The sequence below is a fragment of the Talpa occidentalis genome, unplaced genomic scaffold (assembly GCF_014898055.3).
Source record: "Talpa occidentalis isolate TD23 unplaced genomic scaffold, MPIMG_talOcc4v2.1 talOcc4.7, whole genome shotgun sequence".
Classification (NCBI taxonomy): Eukaryota; Metazoa; Chordata; class Mammalia; order Eulipotyphla; family Talpidae; genus Talpa; species Talpa occidentalis.
Genome location: NW_023605083.1, coordinates 13,732,448 through 13,758,712, shown reverse-complemented (window position 1 = coordinate 13,758,712; position 26,265 = coordinate 13,732,448). Strand labels below are relative to the sequence as shown.

At 38.1% G+C, this 26,265-nt stretch overlaps 1 protein-coding gene across 8 annotated transcripts in view; it reads right to left on the bottom strand.

Annotated features, from left to right (window-relative positions):
* Nucleotides 1-1,145: 1,145 nt before the first annotated feature.
* BNC2 (basonuclin 2) overlaps nt 1,146-26,265 on the bottom strand; it is a 417,406-nt gene continuing 392,286 nt past the window's right edge. For 2 of the 8 annotated variants that reach the window (XM_054688701.1, XM_054688703.1), the window contains 2 exons: nt 26,071-26,136; nt 1,147-11,099 (listed from right to left, as the gene is read on the bottom strand). In XM_054688701.1, coding sequence (XP_054544676.1) covers nt 10,439-11,099; nt 26,071-26,136 — 727 coding nt within the window. In that variant the 3' untranslated portion in view covers nt 1,147-10,438. Of the gene's footprint in view, nt 11,100-26,070; nt 26,137-26,265 lie in introns of all 8 variants that reach the window. The other 6 variants (XM_037495038.2, XM_054688700.1, XM_037495039.2 and 3 more) reach the window with 4 other exon arrangements.

Below are 26,265 nucleotides of genomic sequence, written 5' to 3'. Positions count from 1 at the left end.
GCTTGGATTCCCTACAGAAGTGCGTTAACACATCCGTAATATTTAATAACCACATGCCTCAACAGAGGTTGACTTCCCCAAAGTCGTTTAACATTTCATTTCTTTACCCTCACCCCAAAATCCGTCTAGGGGTGTTTAAGGAAATCAGGGAGGCAGACCGCATTATGACTTGGTGACTGGCACCCCTGTTGTCTTGAGAAGAACCCTCAGTGACTGGTATCTGAAACTGGATCACTCCTTACTATGGGTCTGATAAGAGCTGGATGGGGATGAGCAGACCGCTGAGGCCCTTACTGGCCAGGGACCAGGGCCATGACATGAGTTGCCGTAGAGTGTGGGAGTGCATTTCCTGGAGTATAGGTCAGAGGAAACTGGAGAACTGGGTGGTACATGCTGGAGAGATTTGGGCAGATCTGATTGTAGGGATGAAGAATAGAAAATGTTAACTTGGAAGGGAGACTCCGGAAAAAGTTATAATCTCAGTTTGGCCAAATTTTCAGCTAGGAACGGATTCAGAGGTGGGGGTGATATTAAACAATGCCAAGGCAAAAGCACCTTCTCTGTACATTTTCCTTGTCCCTCAAGCACTATGACGGGAGGAAATGTCCCTGATTATGACATCTTTCCATCTGCTAGTTTTATTTCTAGATTATAACAAGCACAATCTGCAGAAAAACACTGCCAGGAGAATATAAACTGAAACACAAGCATTTAGTCTGAAAAAATATATAGTCATCATCCTGTTGGCTGCTGTCCACAAATTTCACAGGGTAAGGGAGGGAAGAGAATTTATTTGTAGAAAGCTAAGGTACAAAGATATCTAAGATCTTCTTTTGGTCTTCCATTTCTCAAAAGAGCTTGCGGAAAAGATATCTGGGAAAGAAACAGGCCAGACATCTCCATAGGGATCACTCTGGTGGGAAAGACTCGAGTTAGTGTCCGCTGGGCTCCTCTGGGAAGGGCTGCGCTCTCTGTAGCTCTGACTCAGCTTTGTCATCTGAGCAAGAGAGGAGTTTGTGCTGCCTAAGAAGTGCACTAAATGATAGCAGGATTCAGTCCAAATGGGAAGCTGACTCTGAATTATCCAAGTGTGCTTCGCTGGGGTGAATTACCCTGTTAGCTGAAGTGTTATGGGTGTATTTTGTAAAGGCCCACTGGAGTTTGTGGAGCTTCTTCAAATCAAGAAGGTAAGAAGAGATCAGTGACTGATAAATCTTTAATATAAAAATTGTACAAGAATTTTGATACAAATTACAAGAGGTATTTGGACAAAATATGAATAAAATTCCATTTACACCCCAAACCCTTATGCATTTTATGCAAAAGACATATTGTAGACAGTTATAGTACAGAAAATACAACAAAGGAAACAGCAAATAAAAATTTTTAATTCCCTTAGACTACTAATAAAAACAAACCGAAAAGCAAAACAAAACTGAAACAAAATCCTTGTTCAAGGTACATACAGTATTTATGAAGCTACCAACATCACAATGGTTAGATCAGGGATGCAAGCTGTCCCCGCCCCTGGTGCCACTCCCTTTGTGGTACAGACTTTGGTTCTGCGACAGGCTTAGCAGAAGAGACTGATTGGATGCAGATGAGAGCAATAGAAACAAAAAGAGCATAAGCCCCCGAACTCTGGGGGAGGGAGAGGGCATATCTTGGTGAAAATTCTTTTTCCTCAAGATATTTCAATTCCCTTTGGCCACTTTGGCTGTAAAACACGCAGGTTGAGTCAAATGTTTGTGTTAGACACATACCATTGGGTTTGGGTGAATCAGAAATTTAAGTGTTCACCCACCCACACGCGGGGTCTTGCTAATTCTGGAAGGAATAGACCGTGATCAGCAGCAGAGAACACAGAGGTTTCTTTCCCAGAGCTCTCACTTGCCTCCACCTCGGTTGGAAAGGCCCCGGGGCCTCCGACCAAAGTTTTCTGGTTTCTCAAGCTCTGCTGCCCCTCTGACCTCCAGGTACTCACGTCCAGCTCTCCTGCCCTTTTCTGACTGGACTGGTAGGAAAATGGTGAGATTTTTTTTTTTTTTTTCCGGGCAGCTGAACCAAAGTTTGCACAGGAAAGTGAGCACACCATATATTATAAATCTTAGATAGTCATATCGGGTTAATATATAATACTAGAAAAATCTCATTCACTTAATTCACGTTATGTAAACCCTGGACAGGGTAGAACACACAAATGTTTCCAAAGCGGTCAAAATCAGGATGAAGGAGGGAGTGTTCTACCTTCTTGCTTCAGAAAAAGATTGGTTTTTAAAGGGGTGTTGAGATCAGAAGTAGAGCAAATGGTGGGAGTAGAAAGATAATGGAAAAGTCGGGGAGATTAAGACAGGCAATGAGAGCGATGGCTTACTCTGTACAAAGACATGCAAAAACGCTCCAAATTGAGTACTAGATGAAAAAAAATAAACAATCAACCTTGGTTTATACATTTCAAGTGAACCTATTAACTCAGCACTTTGTCTGGGAGTTCAAGAGCATCCTACCTCATGAATCAATGCTTTTCACCGCTAGAGCACTGACTCCCAGGCAGGGTGGGGATGCTTTGTCTCCTAGCATGGAAAAGGCTGGCAACCAGGCTCCCGCTGAAACAGTGCCAGCTCAATTCACCTTGCAGGGGGACTACCAAGAGGACTGGGTTTCTCCCCCGCTTTTGGAAAACATTTCCAGGGCCAGATGAGTGGAGCTTTCTCACACATCTAGTGGCTCCCCAGAGTCACCTCTCATCCTTGCATTCCGTAACAGAAGTGAGCAGAGCCGCTTAATAATGGATTGATTTGTCATCTCGGTTGTGCATTACTTCAACATCACATTTGGCAACAGGCAGCCTTATAAAGTCTTGGTATAGCACTTAGATTCTCTCTCTGTTCAAGAAATATATTTTTATACTATCTACGTCTCTCCTTTTTGTTAAAATACCTTTTTCTGCTCTTCCTCTCCATCAAAGATCCTTTTTAAAAAGAAGCTTAAGAAAAGCATTAAAAAATCATTAGAAATGTCCTTACATATCCCTGTGATTTAAAGGGGAAAAGCTAATAGTAGCAGAAACCATGCAATTTTGGCAACTGAGTTTTAATTAAAGAGTCTATTAAAATGTTTGATAAATGACTGAGATATATATATACACACACACATATACTGGGGGAACTTAAAAAAAATCAAATCAACTGCTTTTTCTCTGACCCCAAGAATCCTTGCTCAAAGTGCTTTTCTTCCCAGTTATACTGGATAGTGAAATTATTTAGCACAAGTTGGCCAACATAGACCTGTTGTCTAGCTCTAAATTTGTTCTTTTCTCTCTTCCAAAAGTTCACATCAAAGATGACACCCATATGTGTCTTACTTGGTTGAGAAACATTTGAAAGGTGACTATTCGTAGTGGGGTCAAGGAGTTGTTGGATCTGCTGCCGGGGGCTTGGAAGGACGCATGGAGGCCCCTAGTCCTATAAGGAAGACATACAAATAGATCTCATATTTCTTTTAGTCACTGACTAGTTAATTTAGTCATTTAAGTAGCTCTATATACAAAAATAGCAGCCAGTACCTGCACATGATTTGGGCTTACGTGTTTTGGAATATAATGCTGAAAATGTGTACCATTTGTCCCCTCACCATTTGAGTTTGTGAAGTTCACTGCACTTGTACTTACCCAACTTCTCCCAAAGTGGGAATTACCATTTATGTACAGGGTAGTGCTTGTTTCAGTTTTAATGTCAAACTCCCTATGGCTCCTCCCACCCCGCAATGTCATTCATTCCAGTTTAACAAAATGAAGGTTAATTGGTCCTGTTACATACACTAAGGATGTGCAGGCTGTCTTTGTGAGATACTTGTGCACATTGAGACCATGGGTTAGATGCCAAAATGAGAAGAAACCCTTTCAACGATCATGCACAAGCAACTTGTTTACAATGTGCACTTTTTGAAGGTGGAGAAAAACATTTCTTACAGAATAGGGGGTAATCTAATCTGTTTCTACCACTGACTTGCAGGAAATGTTGCTCTAACTAGAGGGCCACTTCTAGCACTCCCAAAATGAACTGGCATGGGATCGCAATACTTAAGTTTCCAAAGACGTGAGAATGCTGTCCTAGCCAGCATTTCTCCACTGGCCCTTTATTTAAGAAGTCATCTTGTTACTGTCCACTTAATAACTGGAGAGAGCACCTAGAGGCAGCCTCGGGCTTACCAGGGATGCAGTTTCGGAGGGGTTTGTGTGTGTGTGTGTGTGTGTGTGTGTGTGTGTGTGTGTTGGGAGGGGAGAGGGAGAGGAAGACAGAGGAATGGGGTGGGTAAGAGAGATTGTGAATGTGTGTGTACATCAGGGAACTCAGTGGGAAAGCTTAGTCCTTGTACTCAATTTCCCCTTCACAAGGGATAAACAGGCAATTACGCATCCTTTTATATTTGATGGCCAAGTGCTGAACTGGAAAGCACACTATTAGTTTGTTTCCCTTCAGGGCCAGGGCAATAAGTAGCCAGGAGAGCTGGGGCTGAAGCAGAGAGGGTGTTGTCTGCTGTTAGTGTGACAGTCTTGTCAGCTGCGTTCACATTACTGGAAGGTAATAAAGTGACAAGTAAGTTATTAGAAAGATATGAGGTGAAATTGAACTGAAGCTTCTTGCTACTCAGCCCTGGCTTTTTCCTTTCCACTTTTGTAATGGCCCACTATTTGTTACAAACTGAGGCTTGTCTTGATACTCTATATAAAAGATTTTTTTTTTTTTTGCAGTAAAGGTCAAATGAATTTACAATACTTTAGAGGGGAAGAATAAAGATAGTTTTACGACAACTATAGTATGTTGCTTCAAAAATATATATAGCATTATAATGAACAATGCTGATTCGATTCAGTGTACTTCTAAAATTGCTTAGTTTTTTTTTAACCCATTATTAGGCATTTGGAGTTTTCAACAAATGCCACAAAGATGCTGTTTGATATCCAGTTACTGCCAAATGATCGTAAACATCAATTTTGTGCAAGATGTGGGCAGAATGAAGATGGAGGGACACAAAGGATGGGTGTTTGAACAAGAATGCTGATAGATTAAATTCACTGGTCAATTTTATAGCTCACGTTACATAATACTAACTGAAAAGGCCCATTCATGTTGAGCTGCTCTCTAACTAGAGGAAATAGGCGATTTGTCTGGGACAGATGTGGCCTAACATTAGCATGAGCAGAACTACCACACATGGTTTAGCTTGGAGGAAAAATACGAAAACAGAAAAGTTACTTTTATGCTTCATAGAAAAGTGAACGAACTTACATTCAGATTATGAATTCTTAGCCAAGGAGCACTGCAATCACAGCGACGGGGGCCATCAAAGTAATGATGGAGAAAGGAAACTGATCCAAGCTGGCTCCTGTTCATTCCACCCCACTCATCGTGATTCGGGGCTGTTGGATCACTGGCCGTTTCTCTAATCTAGGTGACTCAGGTTTTTTTGTTCTTTTTGCCATCTAAGGAACACCAGCTGTCCTCCACTCAAAAAGAAAACCCCACAACTTCCCTTGCTGCCTGGCTCTTGACCCATTTGTGCTTCAGCTATTCCATATGGCTGTCCTTATTTTCCTTGTCTTGCCTCAGACTGGGGTTCAGCGTCGCACCTGGTCCTGGGGAGCTCTGCAGGGCACTACATCCATACCTTCTCCCCCACTGCTAGGAAGACCTGCCCCAGACTTTGCTCTTGAACAAACACCTCCAGTGCATTAACTGTTTTCTTCTCTAGTTACCCCACACCGGGGCAGATACCAATCTTCTACATAGTATTCTTCAACCTGCCTTTGGAAAAATCTGATTCTGGCCAGTCTTTTGGCACTGGTCTGTTTTGCCTCTCTTGCTCATTTCAATCTTATTAATTAACAAACAAAGAATGAGAGGGAAAAGCAAGCTCCTCTAATTTAAATCCTCCAAGTTTGGGGGAACACAAGTGGTTTTTAAAAATTCGTCATCATTTTAAAAACTTCTTAAGGAACAGAGCGTCCATAGGATGAAAGAAAGTTCCTTCTGGGCTATTTATGTTAGCAGATATAGCATGTCTTATCACAATTGAATTTTATTTACTCTGCTAGTCAAGCTAACCTAACACTAACAGACCGAGTACAAGTTAGGGCTGCTAAGTTCCACTGTCAGTAGTCAGCAGCATGTCCGTTTGAGTCGCGTTACTGGCTTCTTTATGTTTCGATTGCTAAGGATCCCTGTTCTCATTTGCTTGGCACACACCTGGGGTGTGTACACAGGAAGGGGGAAAGAAGGTCAGATTTTATGTGGTGGGAGCCTAGTGCATGGTTTTCTCCTGAGTACAACGAGGAGAATGCATCTGGAACAGCCCAGTCTTGATATATTCAAATCTTTTTAGAGAAATGTATACCAACAGAACTGTTAACCAGTAAAGTGCCTTTCTCCTCTTATTGGAAGGGCCTGATTCTTGACCATGAAATCCCACTACACGGACAGTGGTACCAAGGTGCTAAAAATGCTTTCAAAAAAGATATTTGTCACTTTGAGAAGGGAAACATTAACACATTTAGAAGGCATCAGGTTGAGCCTAGTAGCTGAACTAAGATCTGAAATGCATTACATAGGATTGACTATTTCAATACAATAGCAGAGAAAAGAATGTCAAGTTTTTTCACATGTTAAAAATCCCATTATCTTTTTTAAATTTTCTCTTTGTCCTCCCTTTTAACATGTAGATATTCCCTAAGAGCAGACTAAACCTTTCTGGTATTTACAAAAACATAGCTTAAAATGATCAAAATAATAAGTTTCAGCATCAGCTAATGAACATGCTTATTAATAATCCTGCCTGATTTTGTACCTGTGACAGAAGAACTCTGGTTAAGATCAATCAAATGGGAAAATGCTGTTTGGATGAAAATCTGAATTTGTTTTTAGTCAGTACAGAATGGATGCAGCTACAGAGAAATTGTTTTACCATATGAAAAAATAAATGAGTAGAAATGGGCAAAGATGAATGGACTCAATGATTAAAAAGTTGATCTCTTTATCCTTTCCTTTTGCAAATAAGCCTTGGGATCACAGTCTTAACTAGATTTAGAGTTAAGTCAAAACACTGGATTCAGGCACACACCCAAAAACAAGCAACACTTTGGGACTAGAATTGTACATCTCATTATTTCACATTTTATGTACCACTTCCATTTACTCCCCTTACTTATTTTCAGCAAACAGGCTTTCTACTGGAAAAATGTGATTCACCATAAGGCCAAAAGTTTTGGGTACTAGAGGCACAAAGTAGTAACAAATAGGGAGATACTTTAAAGGGGTGTCCAGGACTCATCTGACATTTTTGTTTGTTAGTGTTTGACAATACACAGGTGAACATATTCACGTTTCTGAGCAAAGGAAATTCTACCTTGAGATTTTCATTACTTGTGGACTTGTTCTAACTGGCCGTACTCATTAACCTGGTTTGTGGCAAGTAACAGGCATTAGTTCTAACCCTGGATCATTTGCTGATGTGACCTGCTGACAGCTACGTATTTCACTCACGAGGGCTTTATGACCTTTAAGTTGATGTTAAGCTAAACAGACTAAACATTGATTTTGTAAAAGATGCATTCTAATCTCTCAACCAGGACTGTAACTTATAAAAACTAGCGAAATGAAGTGTGTTCTTTTCATAAAACCGTATGAAATTTAGTCTATGCACACTCCAATCATACAGTGTTTCCATGATCTTTTGTTGGGATCATAAAAACATTTTCTCACCTTTTTGAATCTAATCATTTGGTAATGGGGCAACAGCGCAATACAGAGAACGCTAAGAGGACCAAAATGTTTGCAAACAAACTTTCATTATTCTAGTTCAATCTTTCACAAACATACTGTACAGTCTTATATGGTATAAAACAATGGAAAACATCTCTGTCTATTCAATTTAACACAACACCAAAATAAAGCAATTAAGACTTTGGGGGATTCAAAGGTACAAGAAAACAAAAAAACGGTTATTACTAATTCCTCAGCTTTTTACCGTAAACATTTGTCACTTAACAGACATAGTGTTTAATATAGTTTCTTTTGTACTGCAAATACTTTTGGTCTTTCCTCACTGTAGAACAATGAAGAAGTAAATGGACCCCATGGCATCCTCTGAAGGAGATGAAAGATCAAAGCTCCTAGAATTCTCTAGCTTATCTTTAAGAATCTATTGTTTCTGAAATTTTCACAAATAAAAAATACTGAATCCTCCACTAATGATGCTTATTTTTGGAAACAATAAATACTGTGAGGTACAATAAATCCTACAGGAATAATAACAGAAACACATTAACAGTTTCCTTTGGCAAATTTAACGGAAGTGAATGCTGATGTGAACATAGAAAAATTATAAAACATGAAAAATGGAAACAACATAAAAATTAAACAAAAGGGTATTCCAAATTTTAGACTGACAAGAGAAATGTTTGAGGCCATTAAATGCAGAAAAGAAATACATTCTCTTTAAATTACTGTGTACTGTTTGACAAAATATTCCTTGTTTATCTCTCATTTTCTCCCCTCCATTTTAAAAAAAAAAAGGAAAAAAAAAAAAAAGAAAAAAGAAAAAAAGAAAAAAAAAAAAAGACAAGAAGATTCAGCCTGCGATGCACACCCTAATGGTTCTGGCTGCAGACTGAACTTGAGTAAATATCATCATTTAGTCAGTATGTTGTGGTAGCTGAGGCTGCCGATGTGGTTAACCAGCTCAGGCAACATGTGTAAACATCGGAAACAAAACAAAACAAAAAAGGTTTGGAGAATAGTCTCCCCCGCTTTCTCACTCTCAATTGCTTGGTTGCAGGCTTGCTTTCATTTCTCTCTGACAAATCCATGTGGGGAAACACAAAACACTAAACAGAGAGAGATCCTATTTTAAACTCCCCTTTTTCTAGCTTTTCAGAAAGGAGTGTTGCTCAATTCAAGTTCAGCACATGTTTTCAAAGATTCCAAGTACTGCTGCTGTTAAATGTCTTTTGATTTTTGTCTATCACACAGGCCTGAATCATGGCACGACTGCAGAACTTGCAACAAATTAACAGCCATACAACAGACCAACCCACTCTGGACCTTGTCTTCCTTGTTCAAGGATTAGGGTTAGGGCATGGAAATGAGTGTTCAACTCTTTTGCTGTATTCAACTTTGTTCCATAGTGAGTAATTTGGGCTTTTGTATCCTGAAATATTATCCTGCCTCTAAAGGATAAATGCCTTGGTTGTTTCACACCACATAATTTTGTTTTCCTTTTATGTGACTTAACATATAAGCAAGAAAGATGCAATGTTGATTCTAATAACACTTGGTACTTGAAAGAATCACCAAGTGCTTTTTTTTAAAGCGGTTTTCTGGTGGCTGACAAATTGGCCTGTGGTTATGTTGAGTGACTAATTGTATTTTCTTTTCTGGAAACTTGTGCAAAGTTGGCAGTTTTGTGTTAACACTAATACTTCTGTTTGGCATTTGTGCCCTATACTGACCAGACCATTTTTATACAAGTGAATTTTTTTTAAAAAGACACTTACTTGAAGTATGGCAATAGTTTAAGGATAAAAAAGAAGCATGGATATTACACATCCCCTTGTAGTGTATGAAAAAAAGTGCATGACTGGATTTATGTACTAGTACAGGACATTTAAAAAATCAGATCTGTGCTGTAAAGCATGCCAGCACCTCTTTATCACTATATCTAGCAGGTAGTAAAAACAAGACCATGTTTTAAAAAAAAAAAATGTGCATTAATGCTAACATAAATGAACAGAGCTAGCCAGCAAACTATTTTTTTTCTTCCTGCATATCTAACAGCTGGATGTAACTGTAAAACTTAAACAAAAGAGTTAAACAACCATCAATACAATTGTTTTACATCAGTGGCCTCTCAAGGCTAAATATTTACAGGTGAATCTGCCATGCTTTAATTGAAGATTCTCTCAAAAACCTTAAAGTTCACAAAAGACAACTATAAGAAGGTCCTTTTTGTTTCTTTTTTTTCCTTTTTTTCCCCTTTTGCTTTATTTATTTAATTTTTGCAGGCAACAGTCATGGGTACAACAAATTGTCTCTTTGGAGAGGACCAAGAATTAGCATTCTGTCAAAATTTGGGCTAGTCGCACGCTTTATGTGTGTGTGTATGTGTTTAAAGGGTACTTCGTTTTCATTCCAAAATTAAAGATCCTACCCCCTCCCAAAACTATAAAGGAAAAAGAAAAAAAATTTCAAAAGCACCTAGTGTTTCTCTTTTTATATCTAAAGAAAATCTGTGTGTGTGTATATATGTAGACACGGAGGCGTACATGTGTATACACACACACAAGCACACACCCCCAAGAACACAAGCACACACTGAGTATGGCAGTTCAAATATGTAGGCCATCTGGTGAGAGCTGGCATTTGTAGTGTCCGTTCTGAGACTAATCTACTGAAGTGAAGGGAATGTTTTTGTGGAGATTAGGGTTCTGACTGTGCCGATTTCGGCTTCGCACAGAGGAAAACATCATATTGCAACCGGGGACTTTGCACTTGTGCATTTCTCGTAAATGCACAGTTTTGTAGTGCACTCTCAAGGTCCCCTTGTTGCTGTACATTTTGTGGCAAATGTTGCACATGATCCCACCATTGCTCCCGGACAAGCTGTTGAACATCAGAGATCCTGAAACTTCAGCCCCTAGGCTGCCAGGGAGGGCAGGGGCCTCGGCCTTGTGTGCCGACTCCCCACTGTCACTCGCCCCATCAATGTCATCGAGAAGAATCCCCTCGTCGCTGCCTGCATCGGATTCTCTGGAGGAATGGATGCTGCTGCTGGACTGGAGGCTGGAGGTGGTGCTCAGGTCAAGGACCATGTAGTCCTCCGCCATGCCTCTGCCATACCCGTTCAGGTGGGAGTCTTCTGTCCCCGCGGGGGAGGAGGCGTCTTCCCTGACATCGAGCCCCATGGGGTGCTGGGCACCATAGATCTTCATCAAAAATTCATCCCGGAGGTCCTTGCTAAGGGAGGGCTGCGATGAGTCCAGGCCCATGTCATCGAGTTCTTTGGTCAACAGTTTACGATGCAGATTTATGTTGGCACTGTGTCTAGGAAAACAAGAGGGAAGGGGGTGGGGGGTAGGTACACAGGGAGCAGGGAGGGGTGAGAAAAAGGAGAGCATTTTAAAATTGATTCAGCTTTCTCGAGGCATCAAATAAGCACATTCATTGCTAATTACACCATTATAAAAGCAAACATTTCCCCACATCCTCAGGATTTGGGAATAAGTGGTGGTGGGGAGTATAATAAGGGCAGCTTTTCATTAACATAATTTTTATAAGAGAGTAAAATTCTTCAATGACGGGATGAATGCAAACCCATGCATGTTTTTCTCAATGATTGTTTTGTTCGTTTTACTCTGTAGCCGCATCAGCTGCAGAGAATCTCATAGAGGAGATTTGAGAATATATATTAGCGAGAATAATACAATGGAAATTTTCTGCTTGTCTAAATTGAGTAATTACAATTTACCTCAGAACAAAAAAACCCGTTTTGCTAAAGCAAACACTTTATTTAATGATAAGATCCATTTTTTTTTAAAAAGTCAATGGTCTAGATAATTTAGGTTTAACTTCAAAAAATAATGAAATCATCCCCCTCACTTTCTACACCTCAAAGTTTCAGCTAGAAAAAAATGTAGCTTAATAGACCAACAATTTGAAGCAGGGTTACACATTGTCTTTAACATAAATTCATTTTCTCAGAGTGATTTGGGATCTTAACTAAATCTAATAGGAAACTACATTTATTTTTAGAAGTTGCTACAATTGAGAGTAGGAAATGTTTTTCATCAAGTAATTAAACTTTATAATTTTAATTCTTTAAAACAAACACTGAAAAACAAGTTGTTTTTAAAATTAAAACCCACCCACCATTTAAAAAAAACATCACACTGGACAACAGAAAAAATGCAAGGGGCTCCCTCCTCCCCACAAAAAAACCAAACCCACACAGTAAGCACAAAAAAAAAATTGAGTACATAATAACATACAGACCCTGGAATGTACAACTGGAATCCATACTTCTTAGACAAGCAAAACTTACTCTTTTCACCGAGTGCTTTGCTTGTGTAAAAAAAGAGATAGGATTTGTCCCAGAGCATCCATAGGGACAGTATGATTTACAAAGCCTGATATGTTATCTGTCTGAAAACATTGCCTTTGTATTTACATCCCCCATTTACTTTTAAAGTGCCCTTGGGCATATACCTCTCTCCACTGGCAAATGCTCACATATTTGACAAGCACCTAAATTGAAGGTTACCCTTCCCCAAAATAAACTAATGAATAAATATGCAGATCCATAAAAGCTTCTCAGTAATGGTGGAAGTGCCACAACTCAGAGAAGTAATTGTAATATTAGAAATGACCTAGCATGACCAGTAAAATATTCCACAGATCTCTTGATTATAATTAAAAAGTACAGAAATGAGTCACTCCATTTGGTGACAAGCATGGCTAGTATTTTCTAGAGATGGGGGAGAGGTATGTGCCTTAGAGACGAGAAAGGTGGGAAAGTTTTCCCCACCTTTCTATACAAGACAATATATAGCACTCCAGGTCTTAGGGGGTAGAGGGGCGGCAGCCCTCTCCACACTGCACTTAGGAAGGCTGAGCTTACCTTGTGATAATAAGATCAGCTTTCTAATCTTTTGCTAAATCGATCACAAAAGAAAGCAAGAATGAGAGACAGAGAGAGAGAGAAAGAGAGAGAGAGAGAGAGAGAGAGAAAACAAATTCACATTCTAGACATCTGGTTTAAAAAAAAACAAACAATAAAATAGGGATTTAAAATTTTCTGATCACACAATCATTTTCTGTCATAAGCGATCATCTCATAGACTGTCTTGATGATTTTCAGATCAGCTGCATAATCCAAAAATCATAAATCAAATTACGATAAACCAAATTCACAACATCATCATCATCCATAAATGAGTTCTACACAGATGCATGCAGTGTGCAGATATGTGAATGATAAACAGAAGTTGTCCCCACGGTCTCTGCTCTGACACAGTGGCTTCCGTTTCTTTGGTGTCAGATGGCAGATGATCCAAGTGCAGGATGTTAAGCAGAGTGCAGGAAATGCCTACTGCGAAGTCTTTACCCTGACATGTGGGCATGATACCAGAGTTATTGCAAGAATGTGGAAATAGAGCTACACTCTGTACTATTACTCTATTGATAAAACAATCTGCCAGCCATAAACAACTCACAAAATCCTACCCCCCGTTTATTATTTTTAACACTCTTCTCCCCTTTCTTAATTTCACAAGCATACATTTTGTGATGACTGTAATCTAGAACTCTGTGTTGCTTCTCACACATCTGTAGTTACCGCTTCCTAGATTCACTGCTGAGAAAACAGCAGCCAGACACACAGCAGTCACATCAAGACACACTGAATAGGGAAGAATAAATTAACATTGACAAAAGGACACACTGATCGCCCAGATGGACGCATCTTTCCTATGATGACTTGTGAAATGACACATCTCTACCGATATGTTACCAGGAAGAGATGTTTCTCTTCATTTCTCACTTACAGCAATAGAAATCTGTAATCTAATTAGATGATGTACCAGCCCTCAATATCTGTCAACCAAACGATGTGCAGAAATGTGTAGACCAGCTCTGGCACTCTGTTCAACAGTGTCCCTTTTCCGCTGTCAGCAGTACTGTTGGCCTCTGCTAATATAATTACATTGACTTTTATTCAATTAAGTGCCATCCCTCACTTTAAAAAAAAAAGCTACTTTATCAATTGATTCAGGTGTAATGCAATAATAAAGATGAACTCATGGCAGTGCATTAGCTCTGCTGTTCATAACTTTAGTACACGGGTTCATTCATGGTAGTCGATTTCCATTATGCAACCACAGTTCAAGAGAATTGATTCTTTTATGTTCATTTTTTAATATATTTCATTTTTGTTTAATAATACTCCTAAATGCCATATGCAAAACACTTGAAGTAGGGATGGGAAGAAATGAGTATGGAAATTCTGCTGTTCACTTTCATGATGGTGGGCTTAGCGATTTTCTAAGAAACTTGCATAGTATTACTGGGCTGAAGTGGAAAAGCAAGAGAGGGAAGCAAAGAAGACTGAAGTTCTTTACAGTGAGTACTTAATGATCCTATCACTCAGGAGGTTAGGGTTCAGACCCCACAGAATGGACAAAAGGCAACATTTGATTTTAACCATGACATACTGTCAGACACTGGATGAGTCAGTGTGAACCATTAACTGTCATAAAACACTGTCCTCATGAAGAGACTGAGAGATCTAGGGTTAATTATAATTTACAATTTTATTTGGATCAGCAAAACTGAGGCAGTGAGAATAAAGGAAAGATAGACTGAATACAGAAAGAATTCACAACTACTGACTGTAACATGCAAAGGGATGGTGGTCCTAAAATGGGAGGAAAACCAGAGAGTACTGAAAATGGGCGGGCTCCCTTAGTGAGAAAGCAACATGTAGTTGCACATAATAAATGGAAGGAGAAGTTCAAGAAGGAACCAATTGAGTTTTCCAGAGATAAAGCCTAGAAAATTCACTTAGTGTCTCAATATCTGTTTTTGGAGTAGAATCATTAACAAAAATCTAGACTGTAATAAAACTGATTATATTTTACATAAACAAACACTATGAAGGCTGATTCTACTTGCTTTGGTTAGGGAGGGAATTCTGATAGGTAAAGGCAAAATTCCTCTTACAGTAAAAAAAAAAAAAAAAAGAACGTGATGGAGAGAAAAGATAAGTTCATGAGTAGGAGAGGTAAGCATCTGTTCTTAACTAGGATCTAGTCTAGGATCTAGTCTTAATGAGTACAGTAGTGGTCCAAAATTTAACCCCAAGATGGCTGCTTTCAAGAAGAACACAACTAGGGACTCCCCTGGTGACGCAGTGGTTGAGTGCTGGGCTGCGAAGCTGCCCGCAGCCTCTGCAGCGCTGGTTCGATCCCTGGCAAGGGTCCCACATGGCGTGCAGACCTCTCCTGCCACGCCCGCTGCTCCCCTCAGCAGTGTACTTTGTCCGTCTACCTGCTCTGCTCCCTGCTCTGGCTCTGGTGAATTCTCTCACCCTCCCGCGCTTCTGACTGTACCCAGTGCTTGTATAAACAAACAAACAAACAAACAAACAAATCTTCAATTAAAAAAAACCCCAAAAAAGAATATAACTAATGGTTTCCGTGGGAGCGCTGCAATCTTTCCTACTCCTTCCATACTATGAGTTTACTAAAAGTCTCTTGAAGACTAAGATCATCAAAAGCAAAATGTAACAGGGCCTTATACAGGGGATGTCATAAAACCAAACTCATTCTTCATAATACTGAATTCAAGTACTCTAAGAGGACTACCAGTCTTTTCTGTTTAATGAAAATTTTACTCATGTCAATTATACCTCAATTTTTTTTAAAAAAGAAAGAAAATGCTGTTGTGCCACTTTACCAGAGAAGACACAAAATTAATCCAACAGTTAAAATTAAATTTAAGTGCCATTTAGAGAAAGCCAGTCCTGTCTTGGGTTTTTTCCTTTCCTACCTGTTCAAATGCCCAGTTTGACTTCATACAATGTTTAACCTATAAAAATGAAATGAAAAACATTGAAAAGAAAAAAGTGTTTTGAAGTTTTAACTTTGGCTTTTAGATACAGGGAAGAATTCTATTTTTGAAAGAAAATATCCCATTAACAAATTACAAAATAAAAATGTGGCAGCAAACGAACAGTGAACCTAGAGGTACATGAGAATACCAACATCTAACTCTTAACTCTTCAGTTTTGAGTCATTCTAAACCAAGGAAATTGAGGTTTGTTTTAAATTAGTTATTGCCTTTATTTTTCTGCTCACCTCTGCTATTCCACACAACACACACACACACCCACACACCCACACACACACACCTCTCTACCTCAAATTGTATTATCCAAAATGATCAGTGATATATACATAGCAGATTTTATGAAATTATATATTGATATATGTATACTGTGTGTGTGTGTCTGCACATATATGGGGATAGAGAAACAAAATTATATCCAGTCTAGGAATCTCAATAGCATGTTTGAATATATCATGGGACACTGAGTCAATAAAACTGAATAGATATGTAAATCTGCATTCCACATCCACATAAATGAAAAATTAAAACCTCTACCCCATATTATCTTGATTGCTATGCCACTGCATTTAATTCTACTGTACTTAACTCCTCAAAATTTTTGTATTATCGTTTATTAATGGAAGGTTGCTTACTATCCTGTGAATTAAAGAACATTCCTGATAGTATACATTTCTGCAATACTAGCAGTTGTTCTTTAGGCTATTATATACAGATTCTCTCCAGCAGCTATGAACACTATTGCTAGGTTCAGGAAAACAGTCAATGTAAAATTCTGGTGATGATTGCTCAATAAAACCTAAAAGTAAAGAAGTATATACTAAAAGCAAGAAATAAAAGCTAAGCAAATTCTTGCAAATTAGAAGTATGAAATTCAGTCACTTCAATCCTTTTCAATATAAAACAAATCATCCATACTGGTCACGCAGACCATTCCCTCTACATTCAAATTATTCACTTGAAGATAAGCTCCCACCAAACTCTTTAGGGGTTTAGCTAATTTACTGCACAGATACGGCACGTCTGTTGTAATAACAGGTAGGATGTATTGGGGTCGACCATTTATCAGAATTAGACTTCTTTTCTCAATTCACAGTGAATTATGCTGCCTACATGACTCCCCTCTCTCAGAGCCTGCCATCCCCTTACGGCCCCTAATGTGGCAGGCAAACAAAATTGACAGTCTCATCTTGTCAACAAGGGGCGATTCTCCTGAGAAGCCATTTAACTTTGCCGAGGAAGCAATGTATTAATGTGCCTGTCCCAGGAATGTTAATCATCTTCAAGCTTCCAACCTAACTTTGACGTGAACGAAATCACCAAATTTGTTTACTAAATGAATCGTAATATGCTAATAAGAAAGCATGACATATATGGAAAAGCCAAACAGATGGTTTGTTTACTCCACTTTGCAACTTTATAAATGTTGTAACTCTGAAGATGTTAGTGAGAATTATTGGTTTGTTGGCAGAGGCAAACATGTCTTTCGCATACTAAATCTGGCGCTACAGTTAGAAAACAATTTGTCATTACTATGGAATGCATAAAAAATGTTAATGTAGTGATGGCATTTGGGAAAGCAGATTGGTAGATAAAATGTGGATGCTGGATGCTCAGGTTAAATGTAGAATTGATACGCAGCAGTCCTGGTCCTGAACTATTTTACTTTTGAGTTATATCTAACACATCAAGGCTTCTCCAGGGTGCTGATTATTCCAGAGGTACCTGTTGCACTTAATGTGAGACAAGTGTTACACTGTGAATAGGATTATGTTTTCACAGCATTTGGAAATTTTCTCAATCAGGCGGCTCAGATGGTGTTCAGTTTACTATTATCATTGGATAAGAAAAAGCAAAACCCATGAACCCTAGCATCTTTTAACAATTTAAATGTCTAAACTATAATCTTGAGTTTTATATTTACCCTGGATGAACTAACTCGTAAGTCTTCCATCCTTGTTTTATAGTCTGACTTAAAGATTTTAGAAGATGTATTTCTAGAATAGAAGTGATTTTCCTCTAATACTTTTCCTGCCGTTTAAAATATATATAATGTATACAACATGAAACATAACTTCTCAGATCTTTTGCAAAGGAAACGTTTTCTGAGTCTAAATATTCAAATGAGTTTTACATCATTAAAATAGTTAATTTATGATCAGTTAAAAAGAACATTACTAACTCATCTGAGCTAATCAGGGGAGGGGCTAGAATTTTGTAGACAATCATTATTATTTGGGTATGGCTTTATATAAAATTAATTTTCTGTTGAAAATGAAACTTCTTAAAATACATCAGCAAAAATAATACTCAAAATGTAATTTTTGTCTTTGGTTAAATTATGTCAAAATTACCAGCCAAAACATGAAAATTCAATTAACCAACAGTAATGCACTGAAACTACCAAACATTTCAACTTTTAGAAATATTGAGATGTTGGTGAAGTTCTTTCTACTTCTTACTCACACATTCATAGGCAAAAAAGCAGAATTTTGTATTAAGGAGGTGTTTCATCTCCCAATATTATTAACCACTTCCCCCCACCTCTCAGTCCTACAGATACATACTGAGACCACTAGTCTTGGGGGACTTCCTGGTGTATCACCATATAGTGCTAAAATGTTTACCCATCTGCAGAAGAGAAATGAGGGAGCTCATCTTGCTGCCCAAGGATCACTTTGGAGCAACAAACATTAGCAGCTATCCCAGCCTGGCGCTTATATCTCATTTGAAATATCTCCTCATTCCTGACCAACAAAGAAAATTTCAATAAAGTACTTTTACTGGTTTAACAACAGTGAACTCCTGGGATTATCAAAGTGCTAAGCCTTTTCCAAGGAGAGAAGAAATCAGCAGCTCAAATATAATTAACCTTCCATTCTCAATGCAAACTGCCACGCACAGGAGCTCTGCAGTCTATTAGTGAAGTTATAATGGCCAACAGGCAGAAGCAAAATTGGTCAAAAAGTTGGCTGCTGCTGTCATATTTTTGGAATTATGATTAATGGCACTAATAATGTGGATGATTACTGATATGTGTATCTCCAGCAGTTTATCATATTGCTCTGGCTGCCTACGTCCACAATAAACAGGATGCTATCATTTACCTCTTTATTGAAGGCAATCCTTCTCTTGAAGGAGCGTATTCTAATTACTTCGTAATGTTTTATGTCTTAAACATTTTGCAGCTCTGGACCTTGCCAACTGTTTCGTGTCTACCATTGATTAATTACTGAATGTTTAATCAAAATTTAGAACCTAATGTAGTCATTTATGAGCATGCTGCAGTGCCAAAGTAGTTAGGCTTTGCTCCCAAGTTTGGAGAGTGCTGGGTTCAAAATCAAATCCCAGCCTTGCATGAGGATCCAAGAATTTCACCTTGGGTGCTCTGAGATTGCCAATTCCATCTCTGCTGATGAACGGAAGGTAATCTAACTACTGGGTAAACAGCCTCTTTACCTACCCTCTCCCCACTGGATTTCCTTTTCCTCTTTCCCCAATTCCCTAATTGACAGAGCCCCACAGTTGGCTGCTTCTGAGAACAAGAAGGTCCTCATGAATACCCATCACAAGAACATAGTTTTGAAGTGGTTAAACAAGTGAAAAATAATTTGCTGGGACAAATACATAAGTTTTTTTTTAATGTGGATTTTTTATGGTACTGTCATACAACCATTCACCGTTGAAGTTAAGTGTTTTTTTAATACCATTACTGAACTGCTGAAATGGATGCTAATATAGCTTGGAGTGCTAATGTCAAGTCCTGGTAATAAAAAAGACAGACTGCTGAATGAAATAATTTCAAGTAAAAAATAGAACAAAAGTGCTCTCTCTCTTGCTCTCCACTTTTATTGAATTGGGACTGACTGAGCCAATTGCTTTAGAAGTCTGTAAAACACAATTACTAGTGAGCGCACTGACCCACCAGTGCCCCCTCAGTGACAGAGCAGACTAAAAAGGCAGCAGAGTTAAGAGCGGCTCCTCTCAGCTGGCCATCAGGTCCGAGAGGCTTTCTTCTGAAGGGTTGTTGTTCTCATTTCCCAATTTCATCTCCTTTTACTTACAAAAATCTTATTTCCCATCATTGTGATAAAGTAACTTCATACATCATTTCCCAAGATGAAGATGTCTATTCTGGCAATTAAGGATGATCTGTCTTTTGATAGTCTTATTTATGTGCATGTTTATGTATAAACACACATATACATTATGTGGATGCATTTAGATTACAACGTTAGCATAATTTTTGAATAGCTGGTAATAATTCAGATTGATATGTGCAACAGCAAAATTGAGGCATCACTTACATAGGTTCAGTTACAAACACTTGGGTTTTTTTTATTTTCCTAAGGTAAAGTCAAAATAATTAGAGCAAGTAAGAAAAAGAATTAAACTAGAAGTGGGTAACATTTTCCCCCTTAGTTAATAAAAGAAGTAATAAACTCTATAAAGTACTAGAGTTAAGATCACTAACACTTCAGACCTAACAGCTTTTTACCAGGAATTTATAACTTCTGTTTTAATTCAAGCAGTTTGCATTAGGACATAAAATCTAGGTAATTTTTTTAAAGTGCAGCTTTATGTTAAACCACTGAAGAGCTGTCTTTTTCTAAAAAGTATTCTTTCTCAGCCTGCTCTTCTCTCACCCATGTTCTTGTTCTCTTGTTCCCACCCCCCTCTCTCTCTCTCTCTCTCACACACACACAGGCATTCAAGAATCAAAGTTACAAAATCCCTTTTTTATGACATTGTAATTTTTTGGCAAGTGAAAACTCCTTTAATACTCTGCCACATTCATTTATTTGAAGCTTGTGGGAGTCTTAAGGCAAAAACATTAAATTATTTCTGAGAAGGGTTTTTAAAAAAGAAAAAAAAATGCCTTTTAGCCTAACCTTCACAATGAAATTTCAACAAAGGAAGAAAAGTCTCCCTTCCTCTGAGCATGATAACAAATGATCACTTAGACCAAGAGAGAGAGAGCTGGTAGAAGCCTTTTGCCTAAGACAGAACCAACCTTAGCAGGATTGATACAAGCGAGTGTTAACATGTGTGCAAGTTTATAACCTGTTTCCTAGTAGGAAATGGCCTGTGTTTTTAAAAAATATTATCTATAAAAATGTGTATTTTAGATGAATGATTATGCATGAGAAAGACTCAGACGAATAAAGGGTGCTATAGTTGGCAGTGAACCAGAAGGAGGTAGATAGAAAACAGGAAAAATGACCCTTGCAAAGTGGTGATATCATGAAAAATAGTGTCTTCGTACTCAGGACGTGCTGCTCTAAATGCTGCTTTTGGTTAGAATTTCAAACTGATGCAGGCAAGAGGAATAATGTGTACTTTTCTAAGGAAGGTAAGAATAAGCGGTAGAGGGAAGTATTAAGAGCTTATGTTCATGCAGTGGAAGTTATTGCAGTCTCAGGAGATTTGCACCAGAAAAATTTGTTAAATCTTTTGTATCATGCAAAGGAAATCACCTGTCCACCATTAAGTGTTGTCTATTTGGTAAGCAGCCTGGGAGATGGTGGAAGTGGCTGGTGTAGTTCTTGTAGTGAAGGAGTGAAAGGTCAGCAGAGGCTTAAATGAGCTTGTCTTACATCCAGCTGGGCCAGCAGGAGGTCATTAGGAAGCTCCGAGGCTCACTTTAGGCTTGACAGAGTCTCTCCCCATGATACAAGGAGACCGTTTTGCTCATTGCTCTTCTCCCAGTACATAAAAAGAGCCCCAGAGACAGGAATGACATCGAAGTTTATCTTACTACCAAAGTTTTGCTTGAGGAGGGCACAACTAGCAATTACTCAGAAGCAGGATTTATTTTGTTTGTTTGCCTTTGATGGAAAGTAATGGAGATAAGTACAAAAGACCTATTGATCTGCTGGCTCCGTTGTGAAACCAAATAGAGTAACGGGAAAAAAATCTCTTCCTTAACATTTAAAAGTCAGGCGATCTGCACAACTTCACTTTGGTACAGAATTTTGGAAAAGGAAAGTTGCAGTTGAGTGATAAAAATACGGGAAATAAAAGGGCTGATGTCTAAAAATGTTCTCATACTCAGAGAGGGTTAACACACTGTATTTGACAGCTAATTATATTAGAGCAAATATACTAATAGTTATCTTGAATTGGTGCTAAGTGGCTCATTTCTTGGAGGTACTGCCTAACGAAATCATGTGTATTTATTGAAAATCTCTCTTTAGAAAAGTTCTCTATAAGTTTCCAAACAGAGAATGATGGAAAAAATGAATGTTGCTATGCTGAGAAGGTGATAACAGGAGGCAGGTAGCATGTTTTCACATCTTCACCTCTGTTGTTAATGTATGCAGTGGCTCATCAGAGGTAGTTCATGTTAATTTATTCCTGCACACCTGTACAGGGCTGGAAGTCAGGTAATCAGACAAGCAAAAACTATACATCTCTGCTTTTTAGCTACAGCTACCCAGAGGCCTATATAGGAACAAATTTAGTTCTGGAGACATCAGCAGGTTTTAATAAACCAAATACAGATGTCTTATTCCATACAAATCAAGAAGTTTACATGTTTAAATCTGAGCTGATTTAACTAGCAATCAAAGAGAAGGTTCACACTTGGCACCAATGGCTGCCTCATATTTATTTATAAATCACCCTAAGCAAATATTATTTTGTTTTTAAATTTATTCATGGACTGAATCACCTTTCCCACACCTTGAGGAACAAACATATATCCTTGCCATTCTGATAAAATTTAACAAAACTTTGGCAATTAGAGGCCATTATTTTCAGGGGAAGAGAGGAACAAAGATAGTGAAATTCATGTAAGATGAAAAACAGTGACAAATATTTCTTTCTATGCAGATCATCTAGTTGCTGTGTACAAAGTCCTATTTTCATTGAGGGATTTTTAAAGTTGCCAATCACTAAAACTACACATAAATAGATTTTAACAGATTAGTAAATAATGAGGAATATTAGGATAAAGGGCAGAAAGGCATTTGTTTCTTTTCTTGAATTAAAAACCAAATAAAATTTATAAATGGGCTTCCCTTATATACAGATGACCTAAGACCACTCAGCCCTCCTGGGGATCAAAATTCAAGACAGAGAATAAGAAATGACCAAGTTGAAGCGGATCTAGCTAATTTCCACTATGACACTGTTCTCAAGGTTTCCTTTATGAGGAAATTTAGTTCTAGGACAGTTAATTAGGATTTCCTCTTCCCCAGCGAGTATTTCATATGTATATTTCAAAAGTGAGAGCCAGCTTCTTGTTCCTGAAAAAAGAGTATCTTAGTAGCAGAAAAATTAAAGGGTAAACAAGAAGCAATGAAGGGTGTTTGCAGACTTTGAGATCTAACACTATACAGTTATCAGCACTCATGAAAACACTCTAAGCTCCCACCTTATTGTGACACAGATGTCTACAGAGAAAATAATTTACATTTAACTTCTATAATTCAGAATAAAAATTATTCTACAGGCCACCTAGTAACTGGATGAATTGGACTTTGTGCAATTTTAGCTTGCTCTTTGTCATTAATATGGAATGGTCCTCTTGCGTTCAGATTTATTAAACACACTCACTAGCAACTGAACAGAAAGGGACACCTTCCATGCTATGCTTAGAATTCTCAGGCTTCGTAAGCTTTACATGTGCCACCTCCCTCCCTTCTCCTTTTCCGTAAATTTAGACAAAGTACATTCTTACTTTTCAAAAAATTTTCACCTTGATTTTATAAAATCTAGAAAGACCATAAGCAAAGACTTGGAAATCTCTGTTAATCAACTGCTGGATCTAAAACAGTATTTAACATCTTTCTACCTGATCTTACTATCCTGTCTATCTGCAGACCAAAAATTCAACTCCTTCTTGTGTAAGCATCTTGAGAGAAGCCCCGCAAGACCTGTGTATCACTCCTGTGAGGTGTTCCAAGCCTGAGACAAGAAGGTTGCTTTTAGAAACAAAGGAAGAAGGTTATTCTATTAGTTTTATCACAGGCATACCACAAACCCTGCAGCCTTGTCCCCACTCAAAATCCCTTCTAATGCTTTATTTGCGCAAGGAAGACATTGTGGAGTCAAGGATGGCTGAACAGAGACTCTGGGGAGAAAAAGAAATGGGTCTGAGAACCGCAGGATTAAAGGCAAAGGAGGGCTTCTGTTTGGGAAGGTCTGTTGGTTCAGAGAAAGGTAAGGAAACCTGTCTTAGCTTCACAGTGAATTGAAGAGGGAAAAAAGCAGGGATACAACATTCCTGGGGTTCTCGTAATTAATACAGCAGAAGTGAAGAGAAAGAGGAAGGTAAGCCTAATGGGTAGATCAGTGATGTGATCCAAGAGGTCTTGTGAATAAGGGGGTTACATCATTGATTGGCATTAGCTGATGAAATGGCAATAACAGGAGTACAATTATGTCTGTGTCTACTCTGTTGATGCACGAAAAGAGGCACCAGTGGCATTGCTATTTCTGGTTATCTGCTGGTAGCTAAACTTGTGACATATATTTATTCAAGACACAGAATCAACAAATACGGACATATTCCTTCCGAAGTAAAAAAATGTCAAAATTAAAGGATCAGAGCTTTTGTTAAGTGTTGAAACTGGGATCAGTTTCTGGGATCAGGAATATCTAAATATTCCTGAAAGCAAAATTTCAGGTGAGAATTAAAATACTTTATTATAACATTACTTTTCTAACTTGCTTTTTTTCATTTATCACACGTGACACAACTGCAGAATAAAAAGATCAGGTGTGATGGGATATTCCAGCCAAATGAAACGCATCACCTGTCTTGTGAGGCTTACAATCTCCTATATGTCTGAATACACATAGGAGACTATATTGTTCTTTCACCCTAGAATATGCTACTTATCCTAGATACTGGGCGAATCTTCTATATGACTAGTCAGCTGCCAAGCTTCCAAATTATGAAATACAAATGGAAACAGAAATATTCTTCAGTTATCAATGGACATTTCTCCTCAGATAAACTACTGACTCAACTGTACCTCCTTATGCATGAGGACACAGTAGCCTAAGTGCTTGTGTTTGCTTGTAGTTTGATATAGGTGAAAACACCAAACTTCCGGTGCTGTATCTTTTGGTCTCAGAGTCATTTATTCCCATGTAAAGACTTGCAATTATTTTCAGCAAACCAACTAAAACTGTGATAGGAATTCATGCAAATAAGCTTAAATTTTGGCTTGTCTTCAAACATTCCATTTCCATAAATATTTTATGCAGGTTTTCATGAGTCTTTTATTTTTGTTAAAAAAAAATCCAATGCATTAACCTCATTATCACAAGTGCACTATTTCAAATTTGAAAGATTACTCAAAAACTTGGATGGCGAGGTTGGGTAAAATGTTAAATTTTATTATTCAAAGTATAGTTATCTTATCTGCCATATTCTGTGACTGTCAATGATAACTTGGAGCTGAAAAGACCTTTGCAACCAGAAAACATTTCCTTAGACTGTGGTAAATGGGAGAGGGTATGGATGAGGGAGAAGGGAAATCTTGAAAGTTACAGATTTCACTTCAAAGCATGTTTTGAGTTGTATAATAAAAGCGACTTCTTTTTCTAAGAAATTTTGCTTTCTGTGGATTGGGGCCCTTGTATTTTGGCACAAACGAAAATAATTTTAACCTTTACTTAAGATGATCTTTAAAATATAAAGACAAACAGTAATTCTAACGATTCGTCACTACTTCTCAGAGTTACTTTTATTACGTGTTACTCTGTCAAAGAACTAATGAATAAGCACTCCAGTTTTGGTGGTGGTTTCTTGGAAATTTCCTATAGACTTGTTTCTTCAACATATATTAAATTCTTTACCGTGTAACACAATTTTCTCTAAAAATATTTTAAAAAGACAACATAAAAATAAAACCCCACGTCTGACATAGTAGGAGAACTAACTGGTGTATGAGTCCAGACAGGCTGGTGTGTGGTGTAAATGATCTGCACACAAGCTTCTCCTCATAAGTGTAGGATAGCTGTGTTACCCCACCAGTGACCACCTTGACACATTCCATTTATATTACATTTTCTTTAGGACTGAAAAAGAACTTTGTAGGTTTAGAACCAGCTGCTTCTGTTTAAGCCCAACTGTTTTAGAACAGCAACTACATAGCTGAGGTGTGATGTCATCTGAAGGTTGGACATAATATATTCTAACTGATCCTAAAAGTATATGCATGCCTTCCCTTCTGTGCACAATTCCCATGACAGACTATATTTTAGGGAAATGCTCAAAGACATTGTGAAGTTAAAATAAAGAAACCCGCACCACCATACCATTTCCCCATACCAACAATTACTTTGGGCCCATTTTCTACTGATATTTTCATGACTCTTAAAGAATTCAAGGACACACTAAATACTCATGTAAGAATGATAACATTTCTGGTTATACCTACGGAGATGCAGGCTGTCTCGAAGTCCTGGACCTATGGTTCTTTCCATCCGTAAATTTCTGTTTCTATATTGGATAAATATGTGTGTATGAAGATAATATATTGATTTAATTAAAAAGCCACATGGCAAAGCAGAAATATATATATATTTATATATATAACAGAAGCTGCGGCTTCTAAGTGAAGGTTCATGG